Here is a 21292-nt window from a genome sequence, read left to right on the forward strand (position 1 = left end):
ACGCAGTAGAGAGAACATCAATCTGAAAAACAAAATTCAAACATGTTCTTAGAAAGATATCTATTAACAGTAACAGTAACAGTTTTCATGCAAAGAAGCTGCTTTCATGTCCAATCAATTTATTCAGACTCAGAAAAGTATTAACCTTAATGCCTACCTGATCTCCACTTAGTATACCATCGGCTTCCATGGTAAATATCCAATTATCACTATTCAAACCTTTCTCTGTGTGGGCACAGCTAAATAACTTTTTATTTGCTTTTGCTCTTTTTGCTTTCCCCTCGGGGATCAATAAAGTATTTCTATCTATCTATCTATCTATCTATCTATCTATCTATCTATCTATCTATCTATCTATCTATCTATCTAACCTGCCTTCGTTACCGGCCTTTGTGAAAAGGTGCTCTCTTATGCAGGCACACCTCTATAAAAGTCTGCATCTAGTCACGTGCAGCTGTTTTGACTCCACCTGCTGCTTTTTGGATGTGTGTTTCACAGGTTAACCCTAGTGCAATACTTTCAAATGGGAATCCCCATGTGGATTGTTAAAAATTCCTTTTCTTCCCAGTCTTACAAGAAATTAATACACGAAGAGAAAACAGGCAAACTAAAATGTAAAATGTAATTTCCTCTGCTTGAAATGATAACCAACAGCTACACACACACACACACACACGTGCAGTGACTGTCTGTCTGAACTCACCTGTAATTATTAACCAACCAGGTCACTTGTATCACAGCTTGCTCACATTATGATGAAAGTCTGTGTAACAGCGACATCTAGTGGTACCAATAGGCCCTCCATTTTACAAAAACAACCAAATATCGATAATAATGTTCTGTCGTGTTAAACACGAGTCTTCTGCTTAATGCTAGAAATAATCACGCAGGCTTTATTGTTTGAACAGAAGATCTTGTATTTGTACAGGACAAACCAACCAGGTGTGTTAACAGCCGAGTGTTGATAAAGTTGATTCAAACTGGTGACGTCATGTATTCCACGTTGGCCCGGACGTGGCAGTCAGCAGTGGATCAGTGTTAAATTATCACACGTTGCTTCTGCTGCTGGGGCTAATATCCCTGCTTCTTCCACTGATTCTGACATCCTCGGCCGGCCATGGGGCTCACCATCTCGTCGCTCTTCAGCCAACTTTTTGGCAAAAAGCAAATGAGGATTTTGATGGGTGAGTGAAAGCTGTGTTTGGCTAATGTTCGTGGGCGGCACGGTTTTTAGCTTTAGCTGAAGCTTGTTGGGTGATTGATTAGCGTTAGCTAGTGCTCGGTGAGCTTTTAATGGCAGTGAAGTGTCCAAACCCTTTAAAACACACCTAAGAGATATTTAAATAACTGTGTTTTGGAGACAAAGGAAAACTAGTTCCCCTGGCGAGCGTTAGCTAATAGATATCGTCTGAGGGGAGTTTGCTGAAGTATGCTAACAACAACTTTGTCCCGAAAGAGACTTAAAATCAAGTGTTTTTACAGCACAGTGGCTTTGATTAAACCAAGGTGTGGCTGCCAATGTCAAATGTGCGTTTACCATATAATAACATTCATAACAGAACCTATTTGGGAAGTGAAATCGCCCTTTACTCACAAAGTTATCACATTATTTTAGACATTCAGCTTTAGCCTATCAAACTTGTTGTACCCGAACTCCTTATGGCGTTTGTGGTTTTCTACTCTGGTAAACTTGTTCTTTGGTAACTAACTCCTTATGACATCTTATTGCTAAGTGTCATTGCGTAGCGCTAAATTTCAGTCTCGTTTCCGGATACTTAAGGAGTGATAAGTTCGTCATGAAGCTGATGTATATTAAGGTCTAACGGAGTTGATCGTCCCTCATACTTCTTGGTGAAAATGGCTCAGCACAGATGATTCACTTTGTGAAGTCACATGTGATGTTACTATGTTTCTGCGTGTCCTCTGCTGTCTGATCAATAGATCTATAGGGAAACTATTGTGTAATTTACAGCTAACTTTTATCTTCTCCTGATATAACTGTGGATTGTTATCACACTTTTTCCTGCAGTTGGACTGGATGCTGCCGGTAAAACAACTATCTTGTACAAATTGAAGCTTGGTGAAATTGTAACCACCATCCCAACCATTGGTAAGAAATACACAGACGGTTACTTTGAAGTTCAGTCCAAAATTTCAGTCGTGCATCTCGACATCTTTTGACTCACTGTGTACAGGTTCATTAAAGATCTGTCCCTTTGTCCCCATCCCTCTTTAATCTGTGAAGGTTTCAATGTGGAGACAGTAGAATATAAAAATATCAATTTCACCGTGTGGGACGTCGGCGGCCAGGACAAGATCAGACCCCTCTGGAGACATTACTTCCAGAACACACAGGTATGACACACACGGGTGCCTTCTGCCTATCAGAAAAAGCAGATAGCCAGTCAATTGGCCGACTTATGAGCATATATGAAAATTATGTTCACATTGCAAATGATATACTTTGTACTCCTTCATATGCTGCTTACTTTACATTTTATTTTCTTGAATGAAAGTAAGCAATTCTGTTCCTGTTGGCCTTGTTATTTGGGTCAGCCTTGTGTCAGCCAAGCTACTTAATTATTGTCTATGAAAAATTGGCATCTCCAAATTTTATCATAAAAACTTCTGGCAATTTCTCCAGGTCTCTGTACTCTATATATCAACATAACCACTCTCTACATAACAAAGTTTTAGTCTCTTGGCACTCATTTACTTACTAAAGTTATGTAGGGCTGCTCCTAGTTTCCTGGAGTCCAAGGTGAAATTTTATAAAGTCCAAAACCAAAGCCATTCAGTTTACAATTGCAGAAGTTTAAGGCAGCATATATTGACATTGATGAATGAGTTCTCGATTATCCTTCATCGCTCACTTAATCAATTATCTGGCTAATTATTGGAGCTCTGAAATAAAACAACTTCAACCCACTAAATGCTGTTTTTGTTTCTTTTTTCACGCAGGGCCTTATCTTTGTAGTGGACAGTAACGACAGAGAAAGAGTGGCAGAGTCTTCTGAAGAGCTCTCAAAGATGGTACGTATTTAAAGGGACTGTAGTGCCAGAATAGTGTTCTCTGTGCAGTGATGAATCACAGCTTCATAATTTGGCATTATTATAATGACATGCAGAGTAGCAGTCTCTGACTTATCGTTGTGTCACACCGTGACGTAGATAAATCGGAACAAATAAAATTATTGTTCCTCAAATGGGGAGTGACGCTCCCACACCAGTTACTGCAGCAGAGTCGCCTTTGTCCTCCTGCTGGACTTTCTTTGTGTGCTTTTGGTGTTGTGGTAAACAGTATCAACTCTACATCGACAATCCCTCACAACACTGCGACCCATCTATAGTCAAAATAAAACCTGTCTATTTGGTCGTGTGTGTATATATACATTTGTCAATAAATCCAAAAAAAACAGAATCTGTTTATTTGTACTTCGCATTGCTTAACTTATGAATCTTGAAAACACGGGTTGCCATTTTGACTTCTCCTGAGCACATCAGCGGTACAAGTGCCCAATCGCCTTAATTCTCATATTATAAATGCCTTGTGCTGCATCAGAGTTACTGAGATAGCCACTGGGAGTTTATTCCAAAAGGTGCGGTCAACTTCTCGATGACTCACCAGAACAGTCGTAGGTGAGGACAAAGGAACAAAGTATACAGTCACTGAAATGCCACTTCACCAGAGGTCAGTTTTTGGGACAGTGCATTGAATTTTTCAGTTCTGTGCATTGGGTAATTGATTCATATTTTCTGTCATTAAAATAAGTCAAGTCTTGTTTTGTCTTTTTAGTCAAAATTTGAGTAAACTAGTTTGTTAAACTACGACTGTTGCCGCACTGCTTCTCCTTCACATACAGGACTGATTTTTTTTTTATTGCTTTTTGTTTATTTTTTTTAGCTTGATCTGCCTTCTTTGCATTATTGCTCAGGAAAATGAACCACCGTCTTTTTGCTGTCATTTGTATTTTTGCAGCACATATTCTGTCTGTATTTTTATTCAGTTGATGTTTTTACTAAAACTATTTTTGTAAAATTGCAAGTCTATTTTGTCAAATAGACTTGTTCTTAGATTTGTTATGTTTGTAGAAACCTCCTAAAAATCTCAAAGCAAACAAGTGATATTATCTCATTTTAAGATGTAATCTGTTTTTAGTGTTTTGGCCTTGACATGAAATCTTAGAGCTGATGTTCTGATCTGTTTTCTGCCCCTGTAGTTGATGGAAGACGAGTTGAAAGACGCTGCATTGCTGGTGTTTGCGAACAAACAGGACCTTCCAAATGCCTTATCAGTCAGTGAACTCACAGACAAACTCGGCCTATACTCCCTCCACAACAAAACTGTAAGTAATCTTGAGAAGACACATGTTCCACATGCCTGCAGTAAGAGTCAAAAGTGTAAGCATGTGACCTGCATCCATATCTAACTCTCGACCCCACAGTGGCACATTCAGTCAACCTGCGCCACCGACGGCACTGGGCTGTACGAAGGACTTGACTGGCTATCCAAAGAGTTGTCCAAGAACTAAGGGAGGGATCGGCTAGACAGATGAGAGCTGAACTCAACACCACAGGACAGGAGAGAAGGCACAGACATTCGATCCAAAAACATTTGGTCTTCCAGCACCAATGTTCACAAAAAGGACAAGGCTGGTGGACAATATAATCACCTTTTGGAAAATTTTAATGTCTCCTATGTTTTCTTTTATTATCAATGCTACTACCGTATTATCTCTTGACATAGTCTGTATTTTTCTCTTTTCGTTCTCAAACTCTTGTATGGCAACAGGTTGTAATTACACTTTCAGTTGCATTGTGAGCGAATGGCCCGTCAGGGACATTTTGTGGAAACAAAGAGTAGAGTAATCTCAATTGTTTTTCCACTTGACACCTTGGCTCACGTCTAGGCACCACTTGCAGCAATCAACCCCTTGTAATGTTGGATTTATTTACAGCCATTGTCGAGCCTAGATCGTGGGATATGACAATATAACCTGAGCTTTGGTGAAGGGCATCTTGTAGGCTACCACGAGCTGTTCATCTCCGCAGCCCCTCCTGGATTTTTGACTCCCTATCAGACCTTAAACTTTGCTCTTCACTGCTACGTCCTCAGTCTCACGCCAACTCATTTCTGTAAAGGCCTGTAGCCTGTTGATTGAGATGGATGAGGAGAGCAGTGATTTCACAGGTAGATTTTGTTGGTAGTGTGGAGCCACGTGGCCTCCCAGTGAATGGATCCATAAGTGATCATTGTGCCTTCTGGTCCCTCGTTACACAAATCTGACAAATCCTTTTCTATAGCTCATTCATGTATCTCGGTCATGCCCCCTCTTAAGATGCTTTCATTTTTTGCTTTTGAAAGACAATGCAATAAGACATCATCTTTGTGCTGCAATGTTTGCTTCGGTGTAGCAGAACCACACAAGTGTGAGTGTTGATTGCTTCTTTTCATTATCAACCAGGATTTTATCCTGTTTGAACATTTGTAAATTTGTCCTCACTCCTCTTCCTTCCTTTTTAATAGCCCCCATAAAAAAATGTAATTTCAATTTCAATTCTTCTGTCCGCTCAAAAACAGTGGAAAACAGAAAATCTTTTTTTGTTTTTCACCATAAAACAAGGAAGGACACATTTTTTCAGTGTCTGTACATGGCCAGTGTCAGTGTAACAGAAAAAGTAGCATGTTTTTGTTGTGTTTCTTTTTGTCCTTTTTTGGCAGTGTTTGGTGCTGAGTGTTGTACTGGCTGAAGACAAATGCCGTATTATGTTATTAATTATTCTACCCCTTTTTGAAACACCAAAACGTACCTGCTCATCAATTTATTTGTGTATACATTCCAAGTTATGTTTGCAGATTCTGGAGCTGCCACTCATAAAATTATTCACTAAAAATATTTTACAAAAAAAGCTCTGAATAAAGCCAATGTTAAAAAAGGAATATGCATTTTGGACTTCACTCATTGTTGAGGACAGGCAGTTGTCATCTTAACTGGTTTTTAGCTTTTATCCAAACGTGTTATTACTACATTATCTGACTACTGTATCCACAGAAAGACAAATCGGCTCATGCTTTCTTAATTCTGAAATTTAGTTTCATAAATACTCACTAAAAACTCAACTGGCATCTTATATCAGGAGCTGTGTCTAAGAGGATTAGAGGAAGTGTTAGAGGTGTTTTGCTACAAACTGTTTAGCCCTGTGACTAAACACACAGATCTTATTCCCGGCCCTTCTTTGGTGTAGTGCTCGCTTTCAAACCACTACACTTGTGCCACAAAATATGCTGCTTCTGCATGTTAAATAGCCCCGAGACCAAGGTTATGAGTGTAAATAACGTGCCACACAGCTCTCTTAAAGCTGTAAGCTATTGCAGTTGATCATTTTTTTTCTAACCTAGTTATTGGATGATACCATGGAGATAAATGCAGAGAGAATCTGTACGGTTCAGTGTACAGTGACTAGATTATTGTGTAAAAGATGCATTTTGTTAATTTTTTTTGTCATGTAAGCATCTGCGGAAACACTTTTGAAAGAAAGACGAGCGTCAGTGTGACAGTTAAAAACCAGGCTGACGCATGCATGCAGACAGTCAGACTAACATTTACACAGAGGAGAGCTTTTCCACAAGTCAAAGTAATGCAAAAGTATATTACTAGAACAAACAATTGGGTGTCCATGGGAGAGGCAGTGGATTGCTGGATTTCTGTATTATGTATTAATTGCACTAATAGAGCCCTGATGTCTGCCCTCAAAGCAAATATGAGTATGAAATATGTATTATAAAATAAGTGCCTTTATATGCCACATGCAATGTCAATGCAAATTTCCCACCAACACCGTTTTAAAATAAAATTACATTTACTTTAACGTAGTATATCATGGTATGTTGGCACAGTCCAGACCAACACACTGATTAACTAACTTTGCCCTAAAACAACAAAGTTGGTGCAATAAAGCAAAATGTGTAACATGAGGAGTAAAATGCACTTTTTTTCTCATGTTGATATGTTACAAAGCATGCAAAAATGAACTTTCTATGAAGTCTCAGAAAAAAATGTATCTCCTTGCCATATTTAAACTGGACACTCAAAGCTCCACTATAACATGTAGAACTAACGCAGCAATCCAGTGCCATTTTCTATGGCTAGCTGACTTTTACAAATTGTATCAATATTCCAACATGATCTCACCATGAATATTTGATATGTTAGCTAACTTAATAGATTGTATCTGAAGACATAACTTTTTTTTTTTTTTTTGAAGAAAAAAAAAACCTGTGCGAATACTGTCTTTCTTTTTGAAGAAATATTCTCATGTCCTCTGTCCTCTGTGATTTGGGGGCTTTGAACATTGCTAATGTTTCTGCTGGACTTTTTTTTTTTTTTAATATTAGTTTTTGGTCAGTACAAACTTCATTCATCCCCGTCACTATCAGCTGTTCTCACTGCTGCACTATGACATGTCCAGAGCCACTCCCCGTAGACATGGGGTGATGTGCAGCGACACAAAACTATAATCCTATGATGTGTCAGTTTTCTGTCAAGCTTGGTCCTTGTGAGGATGAAGACAATCAAATTAAATTTCCTAGATTTTATGAAGTCAAGTTCATGTATGACGTTCAGCAGGTGCCATGTAATTAGGACATTTATAGATACAAGTGAAGGTATAAGCATTATATAATTGGCTTGCTATGTTGTGTGAATGTCTGTTCGAAAGTATTTATGACAGCTAATCAGGCTTAGTGGAGCTGGGTCAGCGCTCAGTTTTGTGTATGTGTATCTGTAAGCAGCAGGGTGGGTCAGCATAGAGGAGCACATGTATTCTGCCGCTTTTAGCACCCTTTTCTTCACTTTCCTATACCCTTACACTCTGGAAACACATTAGATGGGATTTGCAGCTGCACTATCCAAGATAATCGACAAGGTGAGTTTTTAAATTTGACTGATTCCATGATATTATATAGGAGTATTGTGTGGAACATCACATATTCATTGTATGCTGGAGATGTTGCTGTTTTTGATATCCTTTCCAGCCCTGTGGGTTATATTGTACATTTTGCACAGCGCATTTAGAATAAATACACCTCAAACAGAGGCTAACTCGATAGCATTGAGACTAATGCACAATATACAATAGTACAGTGAAGAGTAATGCCGCACAACTATGACTATTGTCAGTTTAAGCTGTACCTTTTGTTAAAAACTCACATACACTGACAAAGTGCCATGAGTTTGCCCGTTGACCCAAAAGCTACGGCCTAGTCCTTCACACCTACAGTGTAGTAACTCAGGGTTTCACTTGGAGCAGGATGATGCCGACGATGACCATGCATTTAGAAGTACCACGGCCTTCCTACACCCAGGCCAGAGAGAATCTGGTGAAGGCCATCCCACCCAAGCTCCTCTGCCTGCTGGCCTGTGGAGGAATAGACTGTCGCTATGAAGGACCAGAGTGCTGGAGATTAAATCAGCAGGTCATCCGAGGCCTTTTCTCCTCCTGGTGAGAATATGTGACTGCAGTCCCAGAGATGTTGCTGTGTTATGTGCTATTTCTAAAATGGGAGATGGTAGTTTACTGATTATGAACTTCTTCCTATTGCAGGGTGACAGATAGCATTATTGCCATGGCACGGCCGTCCAATCATCTAATTGAGAAGTACAACGTCATAGAGCAATTTCGAAAGTAATAACTGCTCATTATTACCCCTGTAATGTTTGTGTTGTTCTCCTGTGTGTCTGTGCAGTATGTAGATATGCATGATGCATGAGTAGCTGTAGGAATTATGTGTGACAACATGACGGCCCCTTATTGTTAAACCTCCTGTGCACATACAAATTGTTAGTTGAAAACAAAGTGCAGAAACAAATCTACCTTGTGTTGCTTTTATTGGGTACAGTGAGGGTAAGACATCTGACTTTACTGCTTTTTCATTAGACAAATCAATTTTATATGAGGACTTATTTCTTTTTAATCACTGAGAAGCGGCAAACAGCACCTCAACTTGTGTCTTCTAATGACTTTTTCCCAGGTTGAACATCAGGTCGATCATCAACATGCAGGTTCCGGGAGAGCATGCTCACTGTGGGCAGCCCCTAGACCCTGAAAGTGGTTTCACATACTCCCCACAGATCTTCATGGACAATGACAGTGAGATTTGTATTATCTACTGTGTTTACTGTATGGTAGTTACAGTTCGCTATTTTTGGACATTTCTCTCATGAGACAGTTTCAGATTAAACTCACAAAATGGGGGATGTAAATAGCCTGAAATCTTTACGGTTTGATTAAAGTACTGAGAGACAGTTGTGTCAATTGGGCAGCAAATAATTATGAGTTGCATTATACACTGTGTACTGTGTTTCTACAAAATGGACAGCCTACAAACTCAGTTAATCTCCAGAAGCATTCACTTGTGCACATATTTGTATTTGCAGTTTACTTTTACAACTTTGGGATGCCAGATTTCGGAGTGTCCTCCCTCGTTGGTATAATTGATGGGGTGAAGGTTTTGGCCTTTGCGGTAAGGGAAGGAAGAGTGGCTGTGCACTGCCACGCAGGCCTGGGCAGGACAGGTAGGAATAAACATACATACTGTATCTACTGTGTGTGTCAGTTTGTGCATATGTAACGCTCTCATGTATATTCAGTGTGTTTGCCTGTGTGTCTCTGCTGCTTTCTTGCTGCCCAACAGGCGTCCTGATAGCCTGTTACTTGATCTACACCCTGCGTATCAGCCCAAGTGAGGCTATCCACTACGTACGGATTAAACGGCCTCGCTCCATCCAGACCCGGGCACAGATCAACCAGGTGTTTGACTTTGGTCGCCTGCTTGGCACACAGCTGACCCAATACCCAGACCTCAGCCTGCGGCATGGAGCCCCTTTCACCCTGCAGCACTACATAAACCGCCAGGCACTACTGCTGCATGGCCAGGAGGCACGCACCCTCAGACACACACCCAAGGTGAGGGTGTCGGTATACTACATTAATCCTGTCTCATAAACATACCTGACTGTACTGTGGAGCAGTTGGCTTTCTCCTCCCCTTTGACTTCCTCTTGATCTCCTCATTAGGTGGTGTACCTCCTGTCTGTGCATCTCTCCTGCTTAGCCCTGGGTCTCCCTGCTCCTCCGGAGGTCTGTGCTGAGCTGGAGAAGAGGTCAGCGTTGAAGATCCTGAGCAGGACTGTGAGGGAGACCCTGGTGGCCAAACAGTACTTGCCCTTACTGAGGGAGGATAATGAGGGCTCATGGGTGGGCTCAGGGTCGATATCCTCCTGGGACGAGCCACTGGGATTCTTGGAGAGGAAGAGAGACGTGCTGCTGGACAAACGCAGCTACAGTGACTCTGATCTCAGCAAAATCGCAGTAAAAGAGGTCCAGCTTTACATTGTTTGTTCAGAATTACATTAAGTGTCTGAATGTCTTCTGTAACATCAAACTGGTCATAGAGGCTTTTCTCACTTTGTTGCGTTCTGTCTTGAAGGATCTGGAGTTTTATCCATACTGCACCCCAGCACTTGGAAATGAGAGAAACTGGTCTGTACAGGATCTGATACGACCTGATCTGAGAACAGTTAATCCGATCGTTGCCACACTTTTACCAGACCATCATACCACCAAAAAGGAATCTCATCCAATCAACATCCCAATTTGTAGCATGGGAACAAGCAACAACTGTGCTAAGAGATCTAAGTGCACGGCTAAAAAGGAGCTTCCCAAATACAGCTCTAACGCTGAGGTAACTGTGAGTCTCACTGTGAACAAAGCTGATTGATAAAGAAACTTTTGATGTGAATTCTGTAAAACATTCTGATCTCTGTCATATAAAGTTGTGCAGAAATCCACATAATTCAGGCCCAACCTCAGTCGCCCGTGTTATTGCTAAGGCAATGGCAGATCAAACTCCGCCAGGAGAAGCCATTCTGCAAAGATCGGCTCTGCTGCAGGTGAAAATTACTGCTGCAAACCTGGTTTTACACCAGAGCATTTCACTTTGATTATGAGTTCTAATACTGTCACCTTTTCCTTCAACAGGAGGAACTGAACAGTAGCGAATGCGGCTGGGCTCTGCTGGTCACTGAGTTAGATCCTCAAGTTCTCACTTGTCTGTTGTGGACCTGGCTGGAGAAGTTAAGGGTCAGTGGCATAAAACAAGAGGACATAATTCCAGTATTCACAATTTGTCCTTGGGCTGTGAAGTAAAAATGATACCATGATGTTTTGAATTGTAGTTTACTCTTCCAGTACTGTGGTAAACAGCTTTGTATCAGTCCCATCTCTGTTTCCTCCACCCTCATCCAGGAGCCTGTTCTGAGTGCTGAGGATGTAGACAAGCTGACTTATGGAGCAAACAACAGGAAGCCTCTCAATGTGCTAAAAAAGGTAAGGAAACAGGTGTATGATAAGTCGTCTTTGACAAAAATGCACTCTAAACATCTTGACAAATATTTAAAAAGTTAATTCCAATATTACATGATTACAGCCACAGAGACACACCATCTACTGTCTGCTGAGCTGTGTGAGCACGGTGACCAGCCTGTGTCCACACAGAGAGGATGCAGTGCTGCAGCGAATGGTTCGAGCACTTACAAGGGTAAGACAGATGTGGAATTACTGTATGTTCAAGTATGTGTGTGTGTGCTGTTGCTCCACGAGAAGCCCTTAGATGTGAAGGTGTAAAAGTTCCATACTTTCTTTTTTAAACAACAGCGCCCCCAAGAGGAAATAGGAAGCCTCGCAACTTTGATGAAAATCCTGAAGGGGAGTTCAAGAGAAACCTTCCACAACTACAGATACCTCACAAGGGCCTGCAGCACCAATGCTACACTTTGAAGAGCAGAGTCCACGTTGAAACAAAAATCAACAGAACAGTTTTTATTGTAAAAGTTGGTGATATTTCACCTGGGACACTTGACTGTGGGCAAAATAAAGAGGTGAAATAGGCCATTTTTCGTGGAAGACATTTTGAAAATGTGTGCTGTGAAAAAGGCTGATTAGGACAGATTTTAGTCTTTTTGGAGCCCCAGGTGAGAGAGAGTCCCCTGCCGTAAATGACTGTTACCATCCGATTATTCCTTCCCTTAACTAAATATCTCAAGCACATATGGATACGGATTTGAAACCGTCTGTCTTTTCTTTTTCCATATATTGAATGAATTGCCAACCATGTAAAAACTTCTATGCTATTCCCACTTCTGTCTGTAATTCAATTTTAACTGCTCTTTCTGATGCTAAACTGATGGTTTTTTTTGCTCGTACTTTCACACTACCACTATTCACGGAGGGCAATAAGTGTGCGAAAATGTGCCAGTTACCAAAAAAGGAACATAAAATTATTTATAGATGCAAAGTTTTGAGTGAAATGTAAGGTTGTGTAGATTTGCACATTTACATCCTCATCATTTTTAATCATTTATTGCTCTTTATGAACAGTTGGTACAAAGTCAGTCCTGTGCAATTAAAATAGATCAAGAATATTGATCCCTCAGGCCCTCACCAGTCATATTTGAACATCCATGTATCTTTGAAACCATTATTAAATATGTTGTAAGGGAAAAAAGTCATTTGGCTGCACCTAGGAAAGTGTGGGATGCTAGACCTAATTCACTCATGCCATGGGCCAGTCTTGCATTTTGTGCTGAAACAGTGGTTAAAACTTGAAATAAAACCCCTACATTGAAAAAATAGAAATGATACTGGTATAATGTTTGCTATAAGCTAATATGTTTTTTATCATGTCTATTTTCAATGGTATGTAAGCTAGTGTACCTTAGTATTAGCAGGTTAGATCCAAAGTGTGTCGACAAGGTCACTGTGGCCTGTTTCAGCCTTTATACCTAATAAATCATTTACACCATCTGCATACTGTGTTTTATATGTATTCACATGTGGGAATTCCTGCACTGCTCTCTCTCTCACACACACACACACACACACACACACACACATTCAAACACAACACATATTAAGTGTGCCTGTCAAAGAGTGGTCTCCATGGCAACGTTGTCATAGCAAAGTTGACACAATCTGTGTTTGGGTTCAGTGCACATGGTGAGTTCTGCAGATAAAATCTGATATACAGGAAAACTCACGGCAGGATCGGAATTTTTACAAGGTAAAATCATTTATCTGTTTTCTAAGTCAGCAACTGAAGTTACAACTGTACTAAACTGAGAGCAGCTACTAGTGTGAGTGCTCTTGGTAGACATGTTGTGGTTTTGCTACAGGCCACTCTGGGTGTCTGACACAGTATGTTCACTGTTTTTGGTGTAGCATTGGTGTCACTTTACTCACAAATGACCGATATACAGGAGGCCTCTAATCTACTCTATGTAGCTTGTCCAAAATGTGGTCCATTAACTAGATAGGCTAAATAAGTGAAAGCGACTACTGTTGTAATTTGCATTGCGTTAGCCTGCTGCTCTCTATAACTTATTAACATAGCAAAGTGTTCTCTCTCATAAGTGTGACTAGTGTTGGAAGTAAATCACCCTTAGAAAGCCTTCACTTCAAATGATTTTATGTTTTGTTGATCTTTGTATCCTGAACATTTCATTCAGCTAACAATATATTGTCATGGCAAAAGTGACAAAATGAACATGAACCAGAACTTAAAAGTCTGTATTTGCCAAAATTTTAGATCATTATATAATCAGTTTAAAAAACAACTAAAATCTGTTTAATTAGACAAACCAGACTATTTTTAATCTTCCATTTTCTTATATTTTGACAAATTGGCTGAGTACTGTATAACTGTGAAGCACACTGTTGACATTTCCCAAACTTTGATCAGTTTAACCAAAACTTTCTAAAACTAAACAGTGCTTCACATCCATCCCAAATGAACACAGGCTGTTGATTATTATTCAAAATCTACAAACATTACTGTGATAATATGGCATTTCCTGGTGACATCACACTGAGTAATAGTGCAGAATGTTTGCAATTGTGCAATTTTAAAGATATGAGAAAGCAAGTGTGTTGACATGCATTGGTTCCTGTACATTTCATAATGTATGAGCCAAGCTTATTGATTTTGAGCGCCTGGGGTTTTTTTTGTGCCACTACCTTCCTACAGATGAGGTCATATTTTCTTATTCTTTCCCCCTCCAAGAGCACTGGTGAGTGTAAGGGACACCAGAAGTGCTCCTGTTACTGTTCTTTCTCTTTATAACTTAAAATCCAATTTGCTTTTGGGCACAGTCTATCTCTCTCTCAGGATAATGACAACCACCGAACCTTGGGTTGGGACCTGGAGGCCTCACAAGCCAAGGGGGACCATAGCTGCCCTTTATGGTAGTCCAGGGCCCAAGTATGCACTGCCTGGACTCACAGGTATAGCCAAAACAGCCATTAAGCTTTTTCGCCACCAACAGCATTGCTATTAACATAACAGACATTTTCTGCCATTTTCTCCATTAAGGTATTTCTAAACATGACCCTACTAAATACAAAGCACCAATGTTCAGCTTTGGTACACGTCATGATTTGGCCAGTGCTGACTGCTCCCCTGGGCCAAGATACCTCATCCCCTCCAACATCACCAGAGGGGGCCGGGACGGCACGCCAGCGTTTTCACTACACAGCCGTCCAAAAGAGCCGAGGTTGTTCCAGGTCCCTGGACCAGGTCAGTGAAACTCCTTACACATAAAAATAGGTTTTCTAAAAGCATGTGAAAATGAAACACTGCTGATTTTAAGCACATGCAGACAGGATGTACACTACTGTCATACCTGTCAGCTGTGTCTTTACATAAGTTTATTTGGTGTTTCAGGCAAATACTCCCCAGAGTATGCAGGAAAGTCGATCTTTCACTCTGCCCCTGCTTATTCTCTATCTGGGAGGAGCAAAGAAGGCCTATTTAACAAAACACCAGGTAACATATTGCATTTGGTGTCAACTGCCACAAAGTTTCATGGCACAACAGAATATAAACTGCACATGTTGCTCATACTGCAGGTCCAGCCTCCTACAGTCTGCCCCCTGTGCTGGGCCACAATACTGTGGCCACATCTGCAGCTCCCACCTACTCATTTTGTGGCCGCAGCAAAAATGGAAGCTTCCATGAGGACCTGAAGAAGGTACATATTGTAAATGGCCTGCATGTTGCAGTGTTTATCTTTAGAATTTGTGCATATGGAGTTTAATCATTTTGTGTTTTTCTATTCATTTCTGATGCCAATGTGGGCTCTTCTGTGTGATTCACTCTTATTCTCTATACTTTTGTGTCCCCTCCAGACTCCTGGCCCTGCTGCCTACAAAGTTGTAGACCCTTGTATTTACAGAGAAAAACCTCCCCAGTACAGCATGACTGGCCGCAACTTCACACCTGGTGAAACCACAAAGAAACCAGGACCTGGTGCACACTATCCTGAGCAGGTAAGAAACCTCATTATGTCTTTTTTTTACCTTCATAAAGGCCACCAAATATTTCTGCTATGTGTTTATTCACTGACATTTTTCTCCTCCTAGGTGATTGTCACAAAAGTAAAAGCTCCAAGCTTCACATTTGGACTGCGTCACTCGCAGTACATCTCCCCCCTCATTGTAGATGTGGCTGAATGATGTCATGTCTGATCTCTTACTTTGAGAGGAAATTCATGCAGCACCATCAAATAAAGCATAAAAAGCAAACTGATCAGGATTACCGAAATCATATTTTATTGCCACAGTCACAGGCCTTCTTGTATTTGTACTTGTCACTTTGTTAGGGTTATGACCACTATCAGTATTTGGAGTTAACTATACTGAAATTAAAAAAAAAAGTTTGACCTTTGTATTAATGTATCATGATTTTTAAGAAAGTATTTAGGGCCAGCTTTATTTTTCAAGGTAGCTATTTCATGTTGGTGTAGAAAAACTGGTTAGTCAACAATATAAAGTAAATGTAAATAATTACTTTGTCGTTTAATGCAGTATGAATTTTAATTGGACATGTCAGCAAAAGCATGTGTCACAACTAACATTAAAGACAGAAAGGAGCCAGTATGAATGTTATAAGATTCTCCTTTGATTGTTAAGTGGGTTCTGCTGATCTGGCAAATAACACATCACTGGAGCAGCCACCATTAAAGTATTGTTACACCATGTTTCTCTATATTTGTGGGGACTTCCCATTGACAAAACGTGTACTGTAACTAAAAAACACTAACCTATCCCTGACCCTGACCTTCACCATCACAAAACAATTTTGACACCTTTAGTTTTGTCTGTAACAACAACGTGGTTCAGAAAAACGTTGTTCTCTCAGTGGGGTCCATCCAAACACTGTGTATAGTCCTAATTTGAATTTGAACATTGGCCGATGAAATAGCAAATTTTCGCGGCGATTTGTAAGAAACAAGAAACAGAGGAAAGAAAATGTATTTACCATAATGACTGGTTATTATTCGGCAAATTTTGGTCAATTTTACTCGTACTGTTGCATTCGTAAAAAGACATTAAAGTAATTGCATTTTATTCAATATAAAAAAAAAATTATTTGCCTGTCAGAAAAACCAAACATTTTCTGACAGGCACTTGTAAGGACAGCAGGAACAGTGACGAAAGGTCCTTCGGGCGTCCCCGTTGCATAGAAACGAAAACCGTCGCGGACATCATGCTACATCTACAAACTTTTTAATATCTGGATACCTGGATGAGTGCAGGAACTCAGTTAAATTTCCCGTGTGTTAGACTAAATAATATAAACGACACCGTCAGCGACATTTAGATAAGTACCGTTAGCCTGGTTAACAAACCAGCAGTCGTTGATCAGGTCGCACGGTGAGGGTAACGGGACAGTGCTCATGTGAGACTTTAAAAAGACAAATATAACCAATGACAGTCTCTGCACTACTTTCATTGTCAGCTAGCATCATTTTTGTTGACGGGATGACCGACGAACCGGTGAAATGAGCGATATCGCGCCGAATTACACGATGTTATCCTCAGCTAACCTACGGCGAGCTAGCTAACACTGATTCTCATTAACAGCAGCCCCCTGGTGCTATCTTTAGCTCCTATAGGAGCTTAGGTCATTTTTTCAGGTTTTTATGCACTCAGATTGCCACGCGCTGGATTTTACAATTATCAACTATTCAAGACGATAGAAAGATAAAAGGGGAGTAAAATGGCTGGCGACTTTGGCAGCATTCCTGAAATGGACCAAAAGAAGTACGATGCAGACGAACAAGTAAAGATCATCTGTCTGGGAGACAGCGCAGTTGGTAAATCTAAGTGAGTATTAGCCACCTGTAATAAACCTCGGCTCCTTGTAGCTGTTTGTGTTTCATTATGATCTAAACTTCCCTCAGTGTTATTATCTGTTGGCCTGCGTTGACACAGACTGTTTCTCTGTTTCCCAGGCTGATGGAGAGGTTTCTCATGGACGAATAGTATCCTTGAAATAAAAAAAATGACACCTACCTTCATTAGTCATTTTTGTAAGTCATTATATACCATCCATTACAGCCATTGTCTGCGCGTCAACATGTTGTTTGACCTCAGGCTGGCGTGCGTCCCAACATAGCAGATTGTTTGACCTGAGAGGTTAAGATCCTTAACTCTGTCTGCAGTCGTCCCCAGCAGTTGTCAACCTATGCCTTGACTCTCTACAAACACTCAGCCACAGTAGGAAACAAGACAGTAGTGGTTGGTATGTATTGTGCAACTGCTTTGGCTCTCCTCTCAGCAACCATGTCCTCTCTAAATGTTAAATCGGCTTTTTTCGTTGATCCCCAGACTTCTGGGACACCGCTGGTCAGGAGAGATTTCAAAGCATGCATCCCTCATACTACCACAAAGCACATGCATGCATCATGGTAAGACACACACAGGTGCCTTTCAGTAATCCCTTAGCCTGCCCTTACTCGCTCCCTGCCAGGTACTCGCGGGGAGGTAAACTCAGAATAACTGACCGTTAAAAGCATTCAGAAAGGTAAGGAATTCATTATTTCAGAGGGATAACTTAAACAAAAGTTTCCACATAAAGGTGAGAGAGATATCTAAGTATTGTTGTCCTGAATCATTGGGTCTCTGCTCTTAATGGAAAGCGTCTTGTTGCTTGTTCCTTTGGCCTTAAAGGGTTTATCTCACAAAAATGTAGTCATGTTTTGGGATTGATGATGAAGATGGTAATCCTCTTCCAGAGAACTCAACAAGGACTTGTTAGATGACTGAACTGAGGAGCTGCCACACAGTCAGCAAAGAAGGATGACCTCATTTTTTTTAAACTTCTCTTCTTTCTCTTAGGTTTTTGATGTTCAAAGGAAGATCACATATAAGAATCTGGCTAACTGGTACAAGGAGCTCAGAGAGTACAGACCGGAGATACCCTGTTGTGTGGTTGCCAACAAGATTGATGGTTAGTCTGGCTTTGACAATGAACATTCAGTTCTTGTTATTGTACTAAATGTGAATGTTACAGCTGGATAGGTAAATATGTTTTCATTAGTTCATACAGTGTCTATTTGCTCTCTCCTTTTGATTGTTTAAGCAACAAAAAATGACGTGAGAGTTACAGATGTGAACATTTTTGTTTTTTCATGTCTGCAGCTGATTTGAAGGTGACACAGAGAAGCTTTAACTTTGGGAAGAAGCAAGGACTCCCATTTTATTTTGTATCAGCAGCTGATGGGACTAACGTAGTTAAGGTTTGAAGTTTTTTTTTCTTTTTCTCTTGCAGTATCACTGTTGGTTATCCCAAAATTAATTTCTTCATGCATTTTAAACTCATAGGTAGTTTTAATTAAGTATGTCTAGTTTCACAAAATGGTCATTCTCACCATGAGGCTGCAACAGACTTGACAGTGTTCCTTTTATAGTCCATGCTGTAATTCAGCAGAATCTCATTAATATTCCAGACCACATGAACTGGCCGTGTGTGTTGATAGTTGTTGATAGTTAACTGTCACCACAGATGTTCAGAGAGATGATCAAGAGAGCAGTGGACTACAAGCAAAACCCCAGCGACTTCATGGATGAAGTGATGCAAGAATTAGAGGTACACCTCTAATCACCTACATCAAAACACAGCATCATTACTGATGTGCTCATCTTTTAATCTGGTACAGTTTTATACATCCCCAAGGAAAGGATTGCAAAGAATGATGATAAAAATGCTCTTATACGCCATAATTGGTTTATAATCAAACATTGTTGTTTTGTTTCATACAAAATATTCAGATTCAGACTCAAAACCTGCATTAGCCAAAGTATTCATGAACCTTAACACTATCTAGTTTTTTTTATGACTTCTTTTTTATTACTGAGGTAAATGTATGAACTAATTTACTTTCTTTGATGCTGAAATGTATCTATTTGTTGCCTTTATCTTATAGAACTTCGACCTGGAGACGAAGGAGGATAATTCAGAAGCAGATGGGGACGGACTGACAGCTCAGAGTCCCGAGCTGGTCTGAGAGATGTTTACAGATCCTTACCAAACCCACTTGTTGTCATCTCATGGATAATTCATCCTCCTCTGGGGCTGATCCTGTGAATACATTGTGCTTTTAGTCAAAATGTCAGAGGTGTCCGAGTCTCTATGACGGACACCATCAACAGGCACACTGTTTGTCCTTATGTATGTCTGGTGAGCTGCTTTTATACCACTGGTTTGTAACTCTACCACTGGTGGTTGGCAGAAGCTCTTTTAATCAGGGTTTAAGTCACTGCCCACCATCTGTCCAGTGACATTGGCAGGGAAATAAACCTGGTGGAATAATTAGGAATTGTCTTGATTACCAGGCCAATTTGTTTTAGCGTCATCGTTTACTATAATAATGGTAGAAAATCCTACAAAGAGACTGAATGTTTGCTTACTTTGTGTCCTGTAATATAAGACTGTGAAGCATTGAAAACTAACTCACACAGCGCAAAGACAACATGTGATTATGATCCATATTTGCTGCTGCTCTCCATGTTTGTGTGCAGTGTTGTGTGCAGTGCCAGCGGGGAGCTGTGTCTGTTGGCTGCTTTTGTTGCATCAATATTACGACGTAAAGTCTGTTTTTTAAATGAAAATTTAATGTACCATGTAACCAAGTTGTTATCATGTTTCTCTCTCTGAGTTGCTGTGATTCAGCACTCGGCACAAGAGCACCAAGTTGTCAACTTCAGCATATTATAAGATGCAGTTGCCAGTCATGTGTGAACAGTCTTTGTGAAGGTCTCAGCCAGCTCTGTCTCTCATGATGGATATGAGACAGTTGTGTCTACATTCATTCATATTAGCAGGTGTGTTGAATGAAGAACTTTAAACCAGAAGGCAGCAAGTGATACTACATTTTACACACCTTTCAGTTATTTCTATATGATGACTATGTTTTATTCAGAAACCATGTTTTCTATTTATACTTGACTTTTGTGTGGCATTTACTCGAAATAAATCACACTGGAACATAATTTCACTGCTGAGACACTGAATTAGCAGGAACAAGACCTTGATGCAGTTCATGTTTTAATTATAAATTTATTACATAATATAACAAACATATATCTCTGTGGTGGAGATATCCTGGGCAACATCTCAGATCTTGCCTCAGCCTTTGCTATCACCCTTACTCTGTTTGCATGAAGAATGCTAGGTAGCTTCTGGTTAACTTTTATTTCTACTTGGGCTGTCGTGGGGATTTCTAATGCTAGAAGCGTCCAGAAGTCGCTGGGAGAAAAGTCATGATTGAGTTGTCTGGTCATTGGATGCTGAGAAGGGGAAGTCCGCCTGTGAGACAAGGCTGAGGCGTTGCAGTGATACATCCACCATTCTAAACTTCACAGTGCAAACAAGGAGAAAACCAACAATGAAAGAAAAACCCCTTTGATGATAAGATCACTGGTTCCAGTGGGTGACCAGACCCCAGTGGGTTTTTAAAAAGGTTACACTGCTCCCCCTACACTATGTAGATTGTGCTTTGTTGATTAGAAAATAAGACAAAGATAAACCCTTCACTTAACTTATTTGTCCTAATGATGTGTAAGTCTGTTACACGTTGCTCTGTAGCATCATTTTGTTTTGCATCTGTATTTGTGGTAAACTTACACAACCATCTGACCAGGTATTCACTACAGCATAGTTTCTTCTAACCAGGCCAGCCTGTGTGAGTTGAGACTGTACACGTTCACCTCTTAAGTGTTTGTATTTATATGGGAACAGTAAGCCAAGCTGGATAATAACCTTCATCACAGTAAAATCAAGCAATTGTGATACTTTGTCTCAAAATTTAAATAGAAATGTAATGCAAAGCTCACAGGTAGATAAACACAGGCTATATATATATCTATGTGTGTATGTGTGCATGTATGTATGT

At 40.3% G+C, this 21292-nt stretch overlaps 4 protein-coding genes across 4 annotated transcripts; all 4 read left to right on the forward strand.

Annotated features, from left to right (window-relative positions):
• The first annotated feature begins 1015 nt into the window (after positions 1 to 1015).
• On the forward strand, positions 1016 to 6761 carry LOC139201055 (ADP-ribosylation factor 4-like). Its single transcript, XM_070830270.1, has 6 exons — positions 1016 to 1184; positions 2030 to 2110; positions 2246 to 2355; positions 2962 to 3033; positions 4221 to 4346; positions 4446 to 6761. The coding sequence occupies exons 1-6, from the start codon at positions 1118 to 1120 to the stop codon at positions 4530 to 4532; spliced, it is 543 nt and encodes a 180-aa protein (XP_070686371.1). The 5' UTR covers positions 1016 to 1117; the 3' UTR covers positions 4533 to 6761.
• Positions 6762 to 8311: 1550 nt separating this feature from the next.
• LOC139202000 (protein tyrosine phosphatase domain-containing protein 1) lies at positions 8312 to 12163 on the forward strand. Its single transcript, XM_070831461.1, has 12 exons — positions 8312 to 8502; positions 8605 to 8685; positions 9032 to 9150; positions 9438 to 9575; positions 9695 to 9966; positions 10077 to 10379; positions 10489 to 10743; positions 10835 to 10951; positions 11040 to 11141; positions 11307 to 11387; positions 11488 to 11598; positions 11715 to 12163. Exons 1-12 carry the CDS (start codon positions 8312 to 8314, stop codon positions 11835 to 11837), a joined length of 1893 nt encoding a protein of 630 aa, XP_070687562.1. The 3' UTR covers positions 11838 to 12163.
• Positions 12164 to 14227: 2064 nt separating this feature from the next.
• cimap1b (ciliary microtubule associated protein 1B) lies at positions 14228 to 15648 on the forward strand. The gene is made up of 6 exons (XM_070831269.1): positions 14228 to 14339; positions 14428 to 14631; positions 14779 to 14880; positions 14964 to 15085; positions 15243 to 15383; positions 15477 to 15648. Exons 1-6 carry the CDS (start codon positions 14228 to 14230, stop codon positions 15567 to 15569), a joined length of 774 nt encoding a protein of 257 aa, XP_070687370.1. The 3' UTR covers positions 15570 to 15648.
• A 948-nt stretch (positions 15649 to 16596) lies between these two features.
• On the forward strand, positions 16597 to 20352 carry rabl2 (RAB, member of RAS oncogene family-like 2). Its single transcript, XM_070830921.1, has 8 exons — positions 16597 to 17222; positions 17351 to 17380; positions 17561 to 17640; positions 17727 to 17806; positions 18237 to 18348; positions 18540 to 18637; positions 18904 to 18987; positions 19325 to 20352. Exons 1-8 carry the CDS (start codon positions 17116 to 17118, stop codon positions 19403 to 19405), a joined length of 672 nt encoding a protein of 223 aa, XP_070687022.1. The 5' UTR covers positions 16597 to 17115; the 3' UTR covers positions 19406 to 20352.
• The last annotated feature ends 940 nt before the right edge of the window (positions 20353 to 21292 follow it).

This window comes from Pempheris klunzingeri, chromosome 5 (genome assembly GCF_042242105.1).
Source record: "Pempheris klunzingeri isolate RE-2024b chromosome 5, fPemKlu1.hap1, whole genome shotgun sequence".
NCBI lineage: Eukaryota > Metazoa > Chordata > Actinopteri > Acropomatiformes > Pempheridae > Pempheris > Pempheris klunzingeri.